At 42.9% G+C, this 18137-nt stretch overlaps 1 protein-coding gene across 1 annotated transcript in view; it reads left to right on the top strand.

Moving 5' to 3' along the window:
- The first annotated feature begins 2597 nt into the window (after nucleotides 1–2597).
- Nucleotides 2598–18137, top strand: part of LOC124287179 — a 50000-nt gene continuing 34460 nt past the window's right edge. The window contains exon 1 of the mRNA XM_046723665.1: nucleotides 2598–5312. Coding sequence (XP_046579621.1) covers nucleotides 4548–5312 — 765 coding nt within the window. The 5' untranslated portion in view covers nucleotides 2598–4547. The remainder of the gene's footprint in view (nucleotides 5313–18137) is intronic.

Here is an 18137-nt window from a genome sequence, read left to right as displayed (position 1 = left end):
GTTATTTGCTTTATTTAACGTCGCACGCACAAGTAAGGTATTTCGGCGACAGGGCTTTAATTGATGGTCCTGAAACTGCCATTTAGGTAGGGTTTTGATGAGCTCTCAGCCAATCCGAATCGAGTATTACGCAATGTCGTGCTTGAATTCTCGATTCAGTCATTAATAAGAGCATTTAATGATTATAATTCACTAGGCATGGTACAATGTGCATTGTGTATGTATTCTGTCACATTCTCTACTTTCAGTTGTTTATATCAATACTTCATAACCATTGATAAAATTTTGGTAACGCGTTGATCTACGCGTAATATTAAAAATTGTTGTGTTGTATCAATCAACTGCCAAAGATACCATTATTTTACCATCTCATAAATGTGGTATATCATGTGGTACAGGTGACAATAAGAGTTTACAGAAACTATTTCATGGAACATTACATTGAACATCTTTTGTGGCTTCCCTCGGAGAGGGGAAGGTCGATGGTTCAATTCCCGGCCCATCATACCAGAAAATATCAAAATATGGTCTTAATATAAAACAAGGACGGGACTATTTTTTTCAGAATAATATATCTGAGTGGGGTATGCTTGTATAACTGCTGCATGGTATCTCAGTGGGCTGGCACTATAAAGCCGGCTATCCGGACATTTAATGATAATTTAATGGGGTTTGATAAAATGAAAGTTTTAGCCGAGTGTATTTCCTTATCATAAATGTCATGGTAAAATAAATAAATAAATAAATAAATAAATAAATAAATAAATAAATAAATAAATAAATAAATAAATAAATAAATAAATAAATAAATAAATAAATAAATAAATAAATAAATAAATAAATAAATAAATAAATAAATAAATAAATAAATAAATAAATAAATAAATAAATAAATAAATAAATGTGTGTACATGTATTCTCAATTACAAAGTCTCAATTCTCTAATTCTCACAGCAGTCTTAGAGCTACGACTATCGTTAATAAAATAAAAGAAAGAAAAATTATCCCTATAAACAACATGATATGGTCAATAGACACATCTCGACCAGCACAAATATTTGGTATTTACCATAACGATTTATCCCATATATTCAGCTTCACCCATCAAACACAAAAACATCAGTCCACGTCTCGTTCAATCTCATTAAGGAAACACAACACTTCGGCTCAAGGTGGCATGGCTTCTTCCAAAAACTACTACAACCAAACGAAGCATTTAATAACATCATAATTAATTTATCACCCGTTTGTATTTCTTTGTATACACGTCACGGATGACTGACGATCTGATACGGGCAGACATCTGTAAGTAATACGAAAATTAAGAGAGCAATAAATGTATGGCGACAGACCGGGCCTGACCGAGATACATGAAATACAAACGGTTTTGCCGATAGAAGCCTGTCGAAGTTTGTTGAATGAATCGATTTACTGCTAAAGACTATGATAAGAGCAGATCAGTATGAAGGGGAAAGGCGCGTAAGGTTTTTAGCGCTGTGTTGCAGAGATCCCCACCTCAACACGTGAATAACATTCAGACGTTGGGGCTGTGTTCAGCGCGGCAGATGACGGGCATTTCATTGGACATGCGCGACGCTATTGTTCGCTCACCTTTTCCAGGTGCGTTTGTGCGACTTGATCTCAACACCACGTTTCAACAGGTGAACGTGAACATGCGTTTGTTCAACAGGAAACGGGTTTTCAATGTTACGTTTGAAAAAATAAACTGAACTTTCGAATAAATACCCCCTGGATATTGCATAAAGGTAACACAATAACGAAACTGTGAATAAAATACATGAAATGAAATATCCAGTGTAAATGCCAATCAAACAAAAATAACCATAGTATGGTAAAACATGGTACGTTATAGGAAGGAGTTAGTTAGGTTTAAGCCGCTTTTAGCAATATTCCAGCAATATCACGGCGGGAGACACCAAAAATGGGCTTCACACATTGTATCCATGTGGGGAATCGAACCCGGCTCTTTTCGGCGTGACGAGCCAACGCTTTAACCACTAGGCTGCCCTCAAAGGAAGTATAATATATGTCGATGGACAACTTATTCATTACAAATAGAAGTATGCACGTGTCTTAATAAGGGTTAACGCCTTTAACTGTAAAACAGAATTATTACCAACTGTAATAAGGAAGTTGTTCATCCTTATATTGTATCCTTCCTCTGTAACTCCAACTTCTAAATGTCTCCCTGAGAAGTTACGTTATCTTTTTGCTTGACTCGAATAACCTATTGAAATATTTCTCATTTATTTTAAGAATAAACACGCGTCACACTGAAAGGCATTGTCTGTCTCACAATCTCGCCACATTATTTTCCCAGAGACGATATGGTCTCTGATTTTTCCTACAGCCTAGCCCTCCCTGCAATGCTAGAGCCCTAAATGAAGCAAGACTAGATTTCCCCAGATTCAGAATCTCCCAACTCACTGGGGCTCCTCTTCAGTTTAAATGGGTTTATTTGTTACTATCAAAATTATATATATTCAGGGACTAAGCGTTAGTCTATGAAGTGCATTGTATCAAAGCTCAAGGGCGAGGTAATATATATGTACAAGTCGCCAAAACGGAGCCAGATCGATCGCTGGTTATAATGGGTTTCAGGTTGTTCAGTGGCTGTAAGGGGAAAGAGGCTTCGCTAATTGTTTTGTTTCGTCCGTAAACACGGTGTTCGCGTGCCCCCGTCTGCTTGTTGACCTTGCAGTCACTGTGGACCGCCTGCCGCGTGTGGTCAGTTGAGTGTCGAACACTCCAGGGGTTGATGTGACGATTTTACTGGACTCTGTGTTCACCTCGCGCTGGTGAGTGGGATATACTGTGTAATAGTGGCACAGATGTGGGAGTAATTCAGATTCATTCACCGGGAGGAAATATACAACTCCGTCAGCTTTCCATATAGGACTAGAAATGGACACGCCCATCCTGGTCTTTGGAAATGGTACGTAAGAAATGACTTGTTCCTGTTTTTGACCAAAGTTCTGTGGATTTCAGGATTTGATGAAATCCACGCTTCTATTTTACCATGTCATTCGTAAACTGAATGGAAATCGTGACTGCTGTACATTCCTGTTGTTATTTGTACAGCAACTTCCGCAGCAACACATTGTTTCAGCTGGGCAGTCCGCAACATCTTCAGCAGCAGGTGCGAGCTGCTGTAACACCTTGCTTTTGTGCAACACGTGACCTCCGGTGCCGAGATCAAAGACGGCGGCCAGGTGAGACCAGATAGACTTAGCTGGACCATGCTACTTGGGAGGAATGTCCGGTGACGTGGTCAGTCCGGACACACGTTGACCGCAGGGAATCGACGGAGGTGGATAACGTTGCACGTGTTTGTCTGTGTTGGGCTTAAATGTAGCAGACGACAGTTCAATCCATTAACAGCTGACGACAGTTCAAAGTAAGGAGAGCAGACGACAGTTGATTTTTCAGTTCGGGATAGAGTATAGCAGTGATATTACAGTTGCTCTAACTAGCAGACGACAGCCTGGACTTGGATACCTGTCGTTTGCAGACATATCCCAGTTTACTTGCAATGGAAAGAAGACTTCCATCGACCCCTGTGTTACATGTTGATCTGTCGTGACTTTAATGCTTATGTAATGGCACGGCTGTAAGACAACGTCACTAATATCAGATGACAGCCATCAGATGACTTTCCGACCAATATGATAAAACAATTCATCTCTATCTAAACCGATTACTATCGCGTGGCGTCTGATGCCATTGTGAAAGCCGGATGAGCATCAAGATAACGACATTCAGATTAAGGATCAGAGCTGATGAAGAGGGATACAGAAGACACACCACTATTGTGTCCTTGAATCAGATAAAGGGATGACAAAATTGGAAATACTGAATCCTGGGATTCAATTTCAAGTATATGGAGTATCGTATTCTGGCTTTGGATTCAGGTAATTGTAAGACAAGCGGTTACAACTGATACCAAATCCTCTATTTTGTGTAATAATTTCGGGATCTTCTTGATCTGTCCGGAGATCTAGACATCCGGGTGTCATATATTGGAGTGTGGTGGTTCTGTCGGGGGAGCGTGTGTTGTTACTGCCGGTGGAGAGTGTTAGTACTCACTGTTGGGTAAACGCCCACCAGCTTACTGTGTTGTAGACTTCGTGATGATATTAGTATTAATCATTACAGTCAACACGTGATGGCAACAGCTGCTTTCACACTGGATGCGTTCTGTAGAACCAGATGATGTGGTTGGCCTGACCCCTTGTGCTGAGTAGAGGTAATGATCATAGAAACATTCCATCGTGGTTTACAGATATACCTGAGTATATCAATGAAAATATACCTCGATCAATGATTGTTTAAGTATCGATGCTAATGTGTCCAAGATGATCAGGATCTAAATATATTTGTTTGTTTCTGCTGATTGTGTAAGCGCATTCTATGATCCGGAGATTCGACACTCGCGTGATAGATAATGTTCCATGGTTTGACAACAACGGTGTAGTCCACATCTCCATCTATGCAGACCCAGAGACTGTTGTCGATGTCCGCGGACAATGGTTGAGTACGGCGTGGCGGTCGCATGGATGGTGTTGTCGCCGGTCGCCCTGCTCACGTGTGTCGTGGCCGTGGTCGTCATCGCTCACTACAGACCCTTTTTCCACGGCACCGACCTGTGTCTCATGTCCCTCCTCGCCTGCCTGATGGCAAACGTTCTCCTTCTCATCCCCATTCCAGGGGTCATGACCCTGAGGGGAATCCCCTGGTCTCAGCCTCTTTGCTACTGCTACATCTGGGTCAGCGTGACGGTCAGGGTGGCGGAGATCCTCAGCGTCCTGTGTATGTGTGTCCACTGGATGACCATGCTGCGGCTGCCGTCGGGGAAGCAGGTCTACGGGTCAACCAAGGCCGTGAAGGTCTACGTGGTCATCATGTGGTTACTCGCGGCTGTCATTGGCATCATGCCACTTATTGGAGCAACTGACGACGGATACTCCTCCAAAAGAGGAACCTGCGTCTTTCTGCCGCATGACCTTGGTGTTAGTTTCGCTCTGTTCTTCATCATCCTCAACCTCTGTTCCGTCGTGTTGTGTCTGATCTGCACGTCGGATACGTTGGTGTTGTTGCGGTACATGCGGCGTGTTGCCGTGGTCAAGTATCAAGCTGGACGTTTCTACCTTCCGTCGACGTCAGCTGTAGCCAAGACTGGTTCCCAGACGGTGCACGCAAGATACAACGAGTTGACGTTCTCTTCCGATTTGAGTCGACTGGTTCTAGCTGTTGTCATCGCAACCGCAGCCATCAACCACCTTCCGTTCACGGTAAGTACCGTTCCTAGTTCCTTCTGTATGGAAGGGTGTATGGGTTTAGTTTTCCTTCGTTAACCAGGAACCATTAACTGCTCATGTAGTTAAGAGATCATGCAGTTCATATGTCAAAAATGGTTCTACATACGCACAACGCACATACACAAAAGAAGAAAACCCCGTACAAACGTTCAGTAGGCCCTATCATAAACAAAACATTGCCTTGCAAACTAGAAACATCATTAAGCAATATCACTGTCGGGGTCATACAGATGTTCCCCACGAACAACAATGAAACACCCCATTAACTTCACACGGATCACAAAGATGTTCGTAAACAGACACATATGTGTCTCCTATTTTCCTTCTGACGTAACCAGTCACTTGTATTTCCGCATTGTCCTTTGTCTCACGAACTATCCTCAGTTTCTGGGAACCTGTATTTTATGCAACAAAACTACACCAGCTTGTCCAGGGAAGCGACAAAAGGCTAAATTCAATAGTTCTGACACCGAGGAAAAGATACGTCTGTTGTTTTTTTCAGTTCATCATTACCAACATTTGATCACGCTCACTGAAACCCTGTCAACAAACAGTTTTCCTTGTTTTCAAATGTCAACCGTCTCATATTTTCCTGGATGTAACGCGGCACCACGTTGACCTTGCCCTTCTACACCCGGAACTGCACTGCGTGTTCTGAACCTTTGGCGTTAAACCGTGTTCCATCACTGTGTCACCATGGTAACATGACACAGATGCAGGAAGTCCCCGCATAACCAGAATATTGAAACACGACGAAACAGCTCATGCCCTCGGTATGAAGGCAACATATGCGTTGTTTCGCCTCTCTATTGGCACGTGGTGAACTGTGTAAACTCTCAACCCTATTGTTTAGCATTAACCTCGGACCTTGAAGCACTTTTGCGCGCTTTTCTATTAAAAAGTCGGCATTCCATTGAAAATTGAAACTGCCCCCAGACCTGTGTTTCTTCTCCAAATAAGGCATTGTGTAGTTTACTAGGTTTGGAGAAGGCACGTGGGTGGATGGGCGATCTGTGTCGCCTGGGCTCCAAAATGCTTGATGAACCTTGAAATCCTGTTTACAGAACTTTTCAATAGGATAACAATACGTGAAAGTGGTTGTTTGTGTGTAGTTCTCTGGAACTGATTAACTGACTGTAGAGGTAGTCTTACATAGCTGTTGTTCTGTCTCCGATAATAAACAGTAAGCTGAAATAATATTGTATCGCCTGAAGGCTCCAAACAATAATCTATCTGAGCCAACTCGCCATATTGTGGACTCCCTAGTCGGTTTCCGGACGAAAGAGAGTAATTTCAAACTGAGCCTATCTCAAGTCCTAGATTACCACAGGTACAGCCAAGTCCCAAACTATAATCTAAGCCAACTTACTCGCTATTCAGTCTCCCGGACCAAAGAGAAAAGAAATATTAATTTCTCATGTTTAGATTGCCACAGCCAATGTAATATTATTTTCTAGATATATACTCAACAACAAAAGAAAATGTTAATATTAGGACCAAGGTCCCGATCCCCGAATATTCAATTATTAATGGGTGCAACAAGGACTGGTCGGCTCAGAGTCAGTATAATGTGTCTGAGTGGGGTATTCATGCTTCACTGCGGCATGGTATCTCAGTGGGCTAGCACTATAAAACCAGCTTAAGTCTGGGCTAGTACAAGCAGCCGCACATTCACATACACACGCATGCATACACACGCATGCACGTCGTCATGTGAGCGAAATATTCTCAAGCACGACGTAAAACCCAATTTCACCTCACCTCACCTCAATATTAAGTGAGTGAGTGAGTTAATATTTATCGTCGCATCGGCAATATTTCAGCCACATCGTGAAGAGAACAATTAATAATTATATTATAGATCAATAAAATTAGAAATTTAAAAGCCTGCTGACGAAGAACAGTAAAACTACTAGTGTATCACAGATATCCATTTGAAACTAGGAATTAAATCTAAAACATTTTAACTAGAAATCACAAGACAATGCAAAAAACAGGCTATAGATTGCCAACAATTGAAAATTCGGGTGGTCCTTAACTTTTGTTGTTGAGTATACATTTAATTGACGTAACGTTGTTTCTGAGACTACATGCCAGCCAAGGGCCTCCCAACTTCAGACCGCCAGTATGCATATTACAGTGTTTCAGTCGTTACTTTAGGGATTGAGATCGACATTTGATGCACCGTCTGTTCATCATTGGACATGAATTCAATCATACATGACACGCAGAATGGGCATCCATGTTTTTTCGCGCGAATCGAATATCGGTATAGTTCAGTTCAATTCAGTTCAGTTCATAGTTCTCAAGGCCATATGAATCATGTCACACACATCACATTGCATACGAATATCGAAGTGAAAAATGACACTTTATTTAATCGTCAGTGAATAATTTCAAGCCTTTGTCACGGAACCTCGTATCAAAGCTATATCTTTGGGTTGACATGACGGCTGGTTTCTAATTGTTCAGATGCCTCTTCTTAAATATCACCTGCCCGCATTCAACAACAGTTTATGAATAATGTATGTCAGTATTAATTCGCATCCGTTCTACGGTGCATATTGCATGAAGATCTGAAATATTTATTTCTTTCAATTTGTCGTCAACAGCTATGAAACAATGACAGATTGCAGAACCAGCGATTTGTTAACATAGTTCTGCACTGTAAACCGTGTCATACCCATTACGCAAAATTGCCAGGTCCACGTGTCCTCCGCCAGGTGTGGCTCGGAATATCCGGGTCATCGTTAATTAGATTGTTTTCTTCCCTTGACAGGTGGAGTTATTATTTATCATGTCATGTCAGTTGAGAGATAGCAGGCTATAAATACTGCCCCACAAAGCGATTGTGATAACCACAGTTATCAAATCATATCAACGCTGATCTAAACTTGTTTAAAACAAACCAATCCCGCTGGCGTATAAAAACAACAACAATTCATTAAATCATTTGGTGACCTTTAACTAAATAAATCTTGTCATCTAAATATGGACGGTTTCCCCTTTTCCTTCTTTTTGACTTCCATTTTTAAGCACCAATTTTTCTCTTCCCCTAAACGAGGCGGTCTGGTAGTCTAATGGTTAAAGCTGAAAACCCGGGTTCGATTCTCCACATGGGTACTATGTGTGAAGCCCATTTCTGGTGTCCCCCGCCATGATCTATTGGGATTTGCTAAAACCGGTGTAACATCCAATTCTGTCACTGTAAGTTAAGTCTGTCACACAGTCCCTAAACCGCATTATTTTCCATTTTGCCCAGTCCCTTCTGCAGTGCTAAAGCCCTTAATGAAGCTGGTCTAGATTTCCTCAGGTATTGAATCTCCCTTCTCACCGGTGCTCCTTCCCAATTTAAAATATTTGTTTGTTTCCATTAAAATTATTTATATTTAGAGACAAGCGTTAGTCTACCCTAAAGCTGTACAGCCGTTTCTAGACTAACGTGTACAGTGTATTATTGCTATGGATAAATGGCACATCCGCTTTCAGGCTTTGATAAAAGTCCCAGATAAAGTACCAAACATTGATTGTACAACGTCAAATATTAGACTTCCGCCGAGGAGGCAACCTTTATTAAGACACGATGCTTGTAAATATAGTCGCCCGCCACCCACGTGCAGTGTTCTGACGCTCGCTTCACCGGGAATCAAAGACGACACCATGGCACGACAATATATTCTCCAAACTTTTAGATTAATTAATTAAAAATATAATCGATATTTCCCTGAGGTGACATAACATATTATTTAACTGGAGTCAAGAAAATTTTGGCCTGAACTACTATCAGTTTGCATCATTGATAATGTGTTGATGAGGCTGAAGCATGGGGACAATACATCATACAGAGAATATTTGGCGTATCCTGTGTCAAATACCGTGTTTATCTCATCTCGTGATGTGAAGAAGTTGAATTTTTCATATGTTGTTCAGGTCGATGTTATTTGACGAGGAAAGGAAATGTGGTCTTTGTTCAAGGTGGTGGTGGTGGTGGAATTGGGTTTAACGTCGTGCTTGAGAATATTTCGCTCATATGACGACGTGCATGCGTGTGTATGTGTATGTGCGGCTGCTTGTACTAGCCCAGACTGAAGCTGGTTTTATAGTGCTAGCCCACTGAGATACCATGCCGCAGTGAAGCAGACACATTATACTGACTCCAAGCCGCCCAGTCCTTGTTGTACCCATTAATGCCGAGCGCCAGGCAGGGACCTACAAGTACCATATTTTAACGTCTTTTGGTATGACGCGGTCGGGGATCGAACCCGCGACCTTCCGCACTCCGGGCGGACGCTCTAACCACTACACCACGGAGACGGTTTGTTCAAGGTCCATTTTTATGAAAGCCACAGTGACTGAGAGGTTTAGATGGCTAACTTAGTGTGCTGGCGATAAGATACCTTATTTGAGAGTGTGGTTCGAATCCCTGATGGGACTCAACCCAAAAAAGTACAACAATCTGCACTGTACTGAGAAAGGTTAATCCCAAATATAACATATGATTTGACCTTTTTCTACAAGGCATTGTGTATTTGTGAATATTGTTTATTTATTGTCATTTGTGTTATCTGCTAGATGATATACGTGTGTATGAAAGACAAGATACGATAATAATTACTTTCATTTGACAAATCTAAATGTCTGGTCCAAAATTGTTTCGGGCAGCCCAGATATTATTTTCAGAAAGCTTGTGCTGGCAATCAAACACAGCTAGTTGTGTTTCCTTCCCTACGTCCAATTAATACTGTGCCATGGCAGAACCGTTCATAACCTTAACGTCTTTTGGATACAACTTTTATATTATTCTGTGTTACAGTTAGTGTTTCAGAGCAACTTCTGTATTTTTCGTTCAAACAAGAAGATTTGATTGAAATCAGCTAGTATAATTGATTTTGAAGTCCCATGGTCACTTCTTCACCCTTTTTCAAAACTAGACCAAAACGTGATAGACGAAAACAACACAATTTTATTTGTAGCAATTATCAGGACTACTTCCCGATCCTTAGTCAAAACAAGACAAAACTTGAAGAAAGAAAAAACCCACGCTATTATATTTGTAACAAGGTTTCAAGGCTACTTCTTGATCCTTCACCAGAACAAGGCCAAGTCGTGATAGACAAAAAAAACACAATTCTATTTATAACAAGTAGGATGGCTACTCCCTGATCCTTGGTCAAAACAAGACCAAACTTGATAGAAAAAGACACTCTCTTATATTTGTAACATGGACTCAGGGCAACTTCCCAATGCTTGTCAGGACAAGACCACACCTTCATAGACAAAAACAACACTATTGTATTTGTAACTAGGTTTCAAGGCTACTTCTCTACCATTCTTCAAACCTAAAACATTTATGGATTAAACAGACTTCATTTCTGGGTGTGTTGATTTTGTGTCTGTGAAGGATATCAACAACAGTTTGTCCCAGGACGTCAAACACAGAGTCAAGTGTTGATGGAGTTCAATGAAAATGTAAATGTTGTTGATGCTGCAGCATGCACGTGGCTATTGTTAATCAATGAGCTGTTGTTGAGGATGCTGCTGAGTACAAACAGCCAGCGTCCCTGTATCGATAGTTGTGTAAAATACTGGACTCCATCAATCAGACGTCACCTTTGACACCTGGTTAGATGAAATGGGGTTTCACAGGGGTGGGGTGCGGGGTGAGGGGGTTCGTGATCATTGCACTCATATAGTGAGAGTGAATTTAGTTTTACGCCGCTTGCAGCAACATTCTAGCAATATCACACAGGGCACTCCAGAAATGGGCTTCACACATTGTATCCATGTGGGGACTCGAACCCGGGTCTTCAGCGTGACGAGTGGACGCTTTAACCACTAGGCTACCCCTCTTATATAATGAAGTGATGCTACGTTAGACTGACATTTAGTACCCAACATATAGTTATTCTAGACTTGAGTAGGGCTTCTATATAATTTATTCTCTATAGTCTGGGATACAGACTATGCACGCGTGTGTGCGTGTGTTCTTGGTCCAAACAAATGACGGCTAGTGGTGCTAGCGCCCACTCAGATACCGTGTCACAGGGATAAATGGATAGGTTGATGGGGACCTATATATTTCGGATCACTAACGTGAGTAGGGGTATAATATCGTGTTATCCGGGTTATTGCACTTATACAGTGATGAACATTTTCCCGCGTTTTAGTTGTGTTGTACCAATCTAGACGTGTTAGTTTTATCACATTAGCCCACTGAGATACCAGGCCGCAGTTTAACCTCAGATGGACGCCTCAGAGTATTGGGCCGGCCTGTGCTTGTTTCAATCTCCTAATGGCCTGCGACAGCCTGGATAACATATTTGACATATTTTGGAATGACTCAGCCAGACCTTCTCTCAAAGCAGACACTTTATCCACAAAACCACGGAGCCAATAAGGGTATTGGGAATCCAAGCTGTCCAGTGCTTGTTTCCATCTCCTAAAGGCGTGCGTGATAACATTTTTGACATGTTTTGCACTGACTCAGCCGGAGGCTCGAACCACCGACCTTCTGCTCTCTAAGCAGACACTTTATCCACATGACCACGCAACCAATAAGACGAGATCTGCAACTGTCGTAGATGTAGTCGTTGTGCTGAAGAGGAAATAACAACGTCGTGGGCATTGTTGCGACACCAGATACCAGATACTCTCATAATGTCATATCCTTGCTAATTTCACTGTATGATTCAGACCGGTGATTCACAGGAAACATCTCCGTGTACAAGTGTTAATTAGCTATTTGTTGAATGGCATTGCTTGATGTGTTCTTGACTATTATTAGAGCCAGTAACCATGGTAACAGCCATATTGCTATGATACCTACAAGAGCACATATATGTAAGTACGTGGACTAAAGTGTTCTGTGATACCGTTACTGTCAGTCGATATTATAAGATTACTGAAGATGCCATTATTCTTACATCGCGTTGTTTCGCTCGCCAGAGAGACGTTTAGAAAGTATATTAAAGAGACATGGTACACAATGTTTCTGTTTTAGTTGTTTCTCACATCCCATGGAGTCGAATTTTTTCGTATGCATAATTTGTATGTTCATGATGGGAGTGGCGCATATAATACCACGCATTCGTGTTAGTCATGTTATTCCGGGACAAGCCGAGGTCTTCTGTGAGGTTACGGAAAGGGGCGAGTGGTGACGAATGAAGACATCAGTCGGATGTGACGTGAATATGACAAATAACAACCATGCCATTATGAGAAAGAGAACAAAGAAATCTAGTCAGGATAACTCGTACTTGATGTATCTTCTATACAGACTGAAACCAACAATGTGGCAAGACTGTGGCAATGTAACACAATTATAGAAACAAGCCAATGACCCTTTGAAATATCATTTCCTTACTAACATTTCCACATTCGTCTCAAAATACTTACATTCATGTCAAAATACTCCATGTTTCTGTTTCATATTTTGTTTTTTCAACATAAATTCATTGATTCACAATGGTTTATTCCCTGATATGTTTCCTCATCCAAGATTACCAAATGATAATACCCAATGGTTATGGCATCCATTGTCAAGAGATTGATTTGATTCAGGTTTCATGTTACATGGGGGACACGAGAAGACAATAACAGCCCTTTAGTGGGTTCTGTATCCTCATCCAATAATTATCCCCTGTCTTACTGACAGATACCTCCACGTTATCCCCCATCTTTATGGACGATATAGCCCCTTATCATCCGCCGTCTATTGCTGGAATACGACACTACTCCAGCTGCCCACCTGGGTCCGTGTCGATATCAGTGTCGCCACAGATAACATCTGTATTATCTGATAAGCACCGAAAACACCATCAAAACTGTTATTTGTTGTCATGGAAACTACAAGATTTGCTTTGAAAGTAGATTTTTATGTGGAGCCTGTGACAGCAGATTTTGTGATTCTGGGAATCGGTGACAGTATTTCTACCCAGACTAATATTCCTCTCTACCCAGACTAATTCCCCTTTCTACCCAGACTAATGCCCCTCTCTACCCAAACTAATGTCCCTCTACCCAGGCTAATGTCCATCTACCCTGACCAATGCCACCCCTCATCCAAACAAATGCCACCTCCATCCAGACAAATGCCACCTTCATAGAGACTAATGCCCCTCTCTGTCCAGTCTAATGTCAATCTCCATCCAGACTATTGCGAACCTTCACCCAGACTATTGCAAACCTTCACCCAGACTAATGTCACTCTTCACCCAGACTATTACCAACCTTCACCAACACTATTGCGAACCTTCACCCAGACTATTGCGAACCTTCACCCAGACTAATGTCACTCTTCACCCAGACTATTACCAACCTTCACCAACACTATTGCGAACCTTCACCCAGACTATTGCGAACCTTCACCCAGACTAATGTCACTCTTCACCCAGACTATTACCAACCTTCACCCAGACTATTGCGAACCCTTCACCCAGACTATTACCAACCTTCACCCAGACTATTGCGACCCTTCACCCAGACTAATGTCACCCTTCACCCAGACTATTACCAACCTTCACCCAGACTATTGCGAATATTGTGTTGGCATTTTCAAATATTTACCGACATCTCATGATAGAGCTGAAGGAGCTGATGAGTTAGCCGTGTGATAAGATGATCGGTGGGACTGTCATCTCACACTGGGGTGGAGTATTGATACATCCCACGAGGTGAATAACAACGCCGTCATTCATTGATAACAAGAGCAGCAATTAGACTTATTATAGAATATCCTCTCGAATCTCAATTCTTTATGTCGTTTTGGGGTTGTGGGGTAGCCTAGCGGTTAAAGCGTTTGCTCGTCACTCCGAAGACCCGGGTTCGATTCCCCATATTGGTTCAACGTGAAGCCCATTTCTAGTGTACCCCGCCTGGATATTATTGAAATGTTGCTAAAAGCCACCAATGCCACCGATCATCCGGGAAAAATGCCACCTCGATCCAGACACATTCCACCTTCATCAAGACTAATACCCTCTCTGTCCAGTCTAATGTCAATCACCATCCAGACTAATGTCACCTCCACCCAAACTAATGCCACTCTCCACCCAGACTAGTGCCACCTTCATCCAGACTATTGCGAACCTCCACCAAGACTGATGCCACTCTCCACCCAGACTAGTGCCACCTTCACCCAGACTATTACCAACCTTCACCCAGACTATTGCGAACCTCCACCCAGACTAGTGCCACCTTCACCCAGACTATTACCAACCTTCACCCAGACTATTGCGAACCTCCACCCAGACTACTGTAATGCCACTCTCCACCCAGACTATTACCAACCTCCACCCAGACTACCGTAATGCCACTCTCCACCCAGACTAGTGCCACCTTCACCCAGACTATTACCAACCTTCACCCAGACTATTGCGAACCTCCACCCAGACTACTGTAATGCCACTCTCCACTCAGACTATTACCAACCTCCACCCAGACTACCGTAATGCCACTCTCCACCCAGACTAGTGCCACCTTCACCCAGACTATTACCAACCTTCACCCAGACTATTACCAACCTTCACCCAGACTATTGCGAACCCTTCACCCAGACTATTACCAACCTTCACCCAGACTATTGCGAACCTTCACCCAGACTAATGTCACTCTTCACCCAGACTATTACCAACCTTCACCCAGACTATTGCGAACCCTTCACCCAGACTATTACCAACCTTCACCCAGACTATTGCGACCCTTCACCCAGACTAATGTCACCCTTCACCCAGACTATTACCAACCTTCACCCAGACTATTGCGAATATTGTGTTGGCATTTTCAAATATTTACCGACATCTCATGATAGAGCTGAAGGAGCTGATGAGTTAGCCGTGTGATAAGATGATCGGTGGGACTGTCATCTCACACTGGGGTGGAGTATTGATACATCCCACGAGGTGAATAACAACGCCGTCATTCATTGATAACAAGAGCAGCAATTAGACTTATTATAGAATATCCTCTCGAATCTCAATTCTTTATGTCGTTTTGGGGTTGTGGGGTAGCCTAGCGGTTAAAGCGTTTGCTCGTCACTCCGAAGACCCGGGTTCGATTCCCCATATTGGTTCAACGTGAAGCCCATTTCTAGTGTACCCCGCCTGGATATTATTGAAATGTTGCTAAAAGCCACCAATGCCACCGATCATCCGGGAAAATGCCACCTCCATCCAGACACATTCCACCTTCATCAAGACTAATACCCCTCTCTGTCCAGTCTAATGTCAATCACCATCCAGACTAATGTCACCTCCACCCAAACTAATGCCACTCTCCACCCAGACTAGTGCCACCTTCATCCAGACTATTGCGAACCTCCACCAAGACTGATGCCACTCTCCACCCAGACTAGTGCCACCTTCACCCAGACTATTACCAACCTTCACCCAGACTATTGCGAACCTCCACCCAGACTAGTGCCACCTTCACCCAGACTATTACCAACCTTCACCCAGACTATTGCGAACCTCCACCCAGACTACTGTAATGCCACTCTCCACCCAGACTATTACCAACCTCCACCCAGACTACCGTAATGCCACTCTCCACCCAGACTAGTGCCACCTTCACCCAGACTATTACCAACCTTCACCCAGACTATTGCGAACCTCCACCCAGACTACTGTAATGCCACTCTCCACTCAGACTATTACCAACCTCCACCCAGACTACCGTAATGCCACTCTCCACCCAGACTAGTGCCACCTTCACCCAGACTATTACCAACCTTCACCCAGACTATTGCGAACCTCCACCCAGACTACTGTAATGCCACTCTCCACTCAGACTATTACCAACCTCCACCCAGACTACCATAATGCCCCTCTCCACCCAGACTAGTGCCACCTTCACCCAGACTATTACCAACCTTCACCCAGACTATTGCGAACCTCCACCCAGACTAATACAACCCTCTATCCTGACTTATGCCACGTTCCACCACGGCTAATGTCACCGTCGATACAGTCAAATACCGACCTTGCAGAAGTATACAACTGTATTTGTCCATCCGCTGTCAACACACCACTCAACTTTGACATTAGTTCTAAGTGGCTCTGTAGAATCTGCCACTGATTACATAAAACAATACTGAACACGCCAGTTTGTATTATTCTACACCAACGCAGTGTATACAAGGGATAAACACCCACGGTTTCAATCAATGCATGACAGAGTCTCATCTCGCAGCCCGTACATATTTACCGTGTTATTAGCTGACAATAATTCCATGTTCATGCTGATCGATAAGTAGAAAAGGCTGATAAGTAAGACAAATATTGTGTTGGCATTTTCAAATATTTACCGACATCTCATGATAGAGCTGAAGGAGCTGATGAGTTAGCCGTGTGATAAGATGATCGGTGGGACTGTCATCTCACACTGGGGTGGAGTATTGATACATCCCACGAGATGAATAGCAACGCCATCATTCATTGACAACAAGAACGGTAATTAGGCTTAGTATAGAATATCCTCTCGAATCTCAATTCTTTATGCCGCTTTGGGGTTGTGGGGTAGCCTAGCGGTTAAAGCGTTCGCTCGTCACTCCGAAGACCCGGGTTCGATTCCCCACGTTGGTTCAATGTGAAGCCGAGTGCTCGTGTCCCCCACCTGGATATTACTGAATGTTGCTAAAAGCGGCGTAAAACTAAAACTCATCCGCTTACTTTATGTTGTTGTGTTAAGAGCTCGACACGACTACTTGTTAAAACACGACTATGGGAAGTGGCAGCATCAAACTGTCTGGAAATGAACATTTAGCAAGAACCTCTTCTTTACGAGTCGCAAAACATATTCATTGCTAAAAGCGGCGTAAAACTAAACTCAATCGCTAACTTTATGGGAATGTTTAACTATGGGGAGTCTGAGAGTCAAACCGTCAGGAAACGAACGTTTCGCAGTAACTCATTTTTTACGAGTCGCAAAACATATTCATTTTCACTCCACAATGAATGAATTGCCAGTGTTTCCGTGGAATTTGATCTTTTAACCGCACATATTGATATTGCTGTCATTCCATAAACCTGAAACATAAGGCCTGGCACTAATGGACTCCTGTTTCCTGAGTAGCTGATAACAGAATAGGCGGTCCTGTGTTGTGTTACTGCTCTGAACGATATCGCCGATAACGTATTGTTGCCTACAATGTGAGGTAAAGATTAAATGAGCAGTTTGTGAAGTTATTATTGTTGACGAGCATGATTGAGTGAGTGAATGCTGCTTAAGGCTGCATAAGGAATTTGGGGGCGGTGGGGTAGCCTAGTGGTTAAAGCGTTCGCTCGTCACGCCGAAGACCCGGGTTCGATTCCCCACATGGGTACAATGTGTGAAGCCTATTTCTGGTGTCCCCCGCCGTGATATTGCTGGAATATTGCTAAGAGCGGCGTAAAATAGTCCTCACGCATTCACTCATTAGGAATTTTGCAGCTATTCGAGGCTATGTTGTTGATGAAAACACAATGCCATTTAGAAAGTGGTCAAATGTAATATGTCATTCTTGGGATTACACTTTCTTATATTATTGTTGTGGGGCGGTGGGTAGCCTAGCGGTTAAACCGTTGGCTCGTCGCCGCTTTTTGCAGTATTCCAGCAATATCACGGCGGGGGACACCAGAAATGGGCTCCACACATTGTACCCATGTGGGGAATCGAACCCGGGTCTTCAGCGTGACGAATGGACACTTTAATCGCTTGGCTACCCCACTGCCCCTCCTGTTGTTATGAATGTTGATACACATATAGTGTAGTTGCAGTACACATATAGTACAGCTGTCATGTCGTGCAACTGAGACGTTGTAA

Source organism: Haliotis rubra, unplaced genomic scaffold (assembly GCF_003918875.1).
Source record: "Haliotis rubra isolate DU_JTF1 unplaced genomic scaffold, ASM391887v1 Scf4, whole genome shotgun sequence".
NCBI lineage: Eukaryota > Metazoa > Mollusca > Gastropoda > Lepetellida > Haliotidae > Haliotis > Haliotis rubra.
Note: the sequence above shows the minus strand (reverse complement) of the source record. Positions and strands in the feature narration are given on the sequence as shown.